General features: G+C 36.3%; 1 protein-coding gene across 1 annotated transcript; it reads right to left on the bottom strand.

Annotated features, from left to right (window-relative positions):
* Positions 1–97: 97 nt before the first annotated feature.
* SARC_15319 (hypothetical protein) lies at positions 98–1,386 on the bottom strand (the record flags this gene model as incomplete). The annotated part of the gene is made up of 2 exons (XM_014290560.1): positions 98–397; positions 1,319–1,386. Coding segments are annotated over 2 exons (368 nt in total), but the record flags the coding sequence as incomplete, so codon positions are not given.
* Positions 1,387–1,801: the final 415 nt, after the last annotated feature.

Raw genomic sequence — 1,801 nt, 5'->3', positions numbered from 1 at the left:
TAACCACCACACCTATATATATATAACCACCACACCTATGTATATATAACCACCACACCTATATATATATAACCACCACACCATGCATAACAGCACTCACCCTCAATCCGAGCAAGCGCCAGGACCTCCTTCGAGTCCAAAGCCGGTCGACTAGGCACATCATCCCGTAGGTACAATTCAATCAACGTGTTATACAGCACAGTGCTGCTCTGTTTCTGGCGGTTAATGATATACTCCAAGAACACCAGCAACCAGCCCGTGCTCTTGACAAATATGTGCAGAAAGCGTTCAGGCTCACTCTTGGGCAGAGGTGCTTTGCTTGTGGTTGGGCATGGTCGCGAGGCTGCCGGTGACCTGCGCAGTTGGTGTAAGTTGGTGGAGGATCCGGTGGGTGTGCCTGTGCGGATAGAGAGAGGCAGAGGGTTATGAGTACTTCATTACTAAGGGGATATATATATATATATATATAGATTCTACATATACACATACGTGTGCGTGAGTGGACAGCAAACATCGAAAGGATTCTAGATTAGTAGTATTTACATAAGTGAATAAGCGATAAGTATATGCGTTAATAAGTAATGTATGTAAAAGGAAACAAGTGTTACCTATAGTGATTTAAGTGATATTTATAAAAGGAAATAACTATTAATTATAAAGGTGAATAAGTGTTATTATGTGTGTGTAGCATTCTATATCTAGTGTACTGCGCATAGTATGAGAAATGTATACAAAGTGGACGAAGGACGGCGAATAGTATATGACAGTTGATAAAGATAAATTACCAATGATGATAGGTAATAGAAAATAGTGTGAGAAATGTATAGAACGTGGACGAAGGACGGCAAATTGTATATGACAGTTGGTAATAGAAAATTACCAATGATGATAGGTAATAGAAAAACAGTATTAATAAGTAGTAGTACATGAAAATGGTACATGACAATATTGATTTGATGTAGTAAATATCAATAAATAGAACAATTATCGATAATGATATGAGTAGTAAAATCAATATTAATAAATAGTAGTTAATAAGAATAGTAAAGAACAATTACCAATAATGACAAAAAATATAAAACAATATTGTTAAATAATATTCAACAACAATAGCAAATGTCAATACTGATGAATAGTCATAGATAGTAGAGAACAACAATAGTAAATAACAATTACCAATAATGACAAGTTAAAAAAAACAATAAGATAAGAATATTAAACAACGAAATTGATCAATTCATAGCAGTAAATAACACCATAGACAGACAGCACACATCTACCCACAATGCCTACTACATATCCTGCCCAACATTCGTACCGTTGCGGCTGTTATTAGTGCTCGTGTAGGATGAGGCGCTGTTGCTCCTGCGTGTCTTTGATCCTCTCCTGACGGTATAACGGGAGAAGACAACGTTGTAACAACAGCGTACGTGCACGAACAACAATGACAGGAACGCAGATATGACTGTAATAAAGAGGCTGGCCAGTAGGTCCTTTGCACAATCATGGAAGGGGAAGATAACCATATGACAATGCCCGTATGCACAGGATGTAGTAGCCTATAGCTTGTCCAATTCTAATGTAATAATAATAATAATAAAATTAAAATTATGAAAATAACAAAAATAAATAAAAATAATAATAACAATAATAATAATAATAACAAAATATGAGACATCCCAAGTAGGAGAATATGCATCAGCCTACAATTGGGCTACGCTTTCTGCGGCAGTATGAGGATAGTGCTGTGACAAGTACACAAATAGGTGAGAGATGTAACAGCATATAATTGCACCACTCA

Source organism: Sphaeroforma arctica (assembly GCF_001186125.1).
Source record: "Sphaeroforma arctica JP610 unplaced genomic scaffold supercont1.5930, whole genome shotgun sequence".
In the NCBI taxonomy this organism is placed as follows: Eukaryota; class Ichthyosporea; order Ichthyophonida; genus Sphaeroforma; species Sphaeroforma arctica.
Note: the sequence above shows the minus strand (reverse complement) of the source record. Positions and strands in the feature narration are given on the sequence as shown.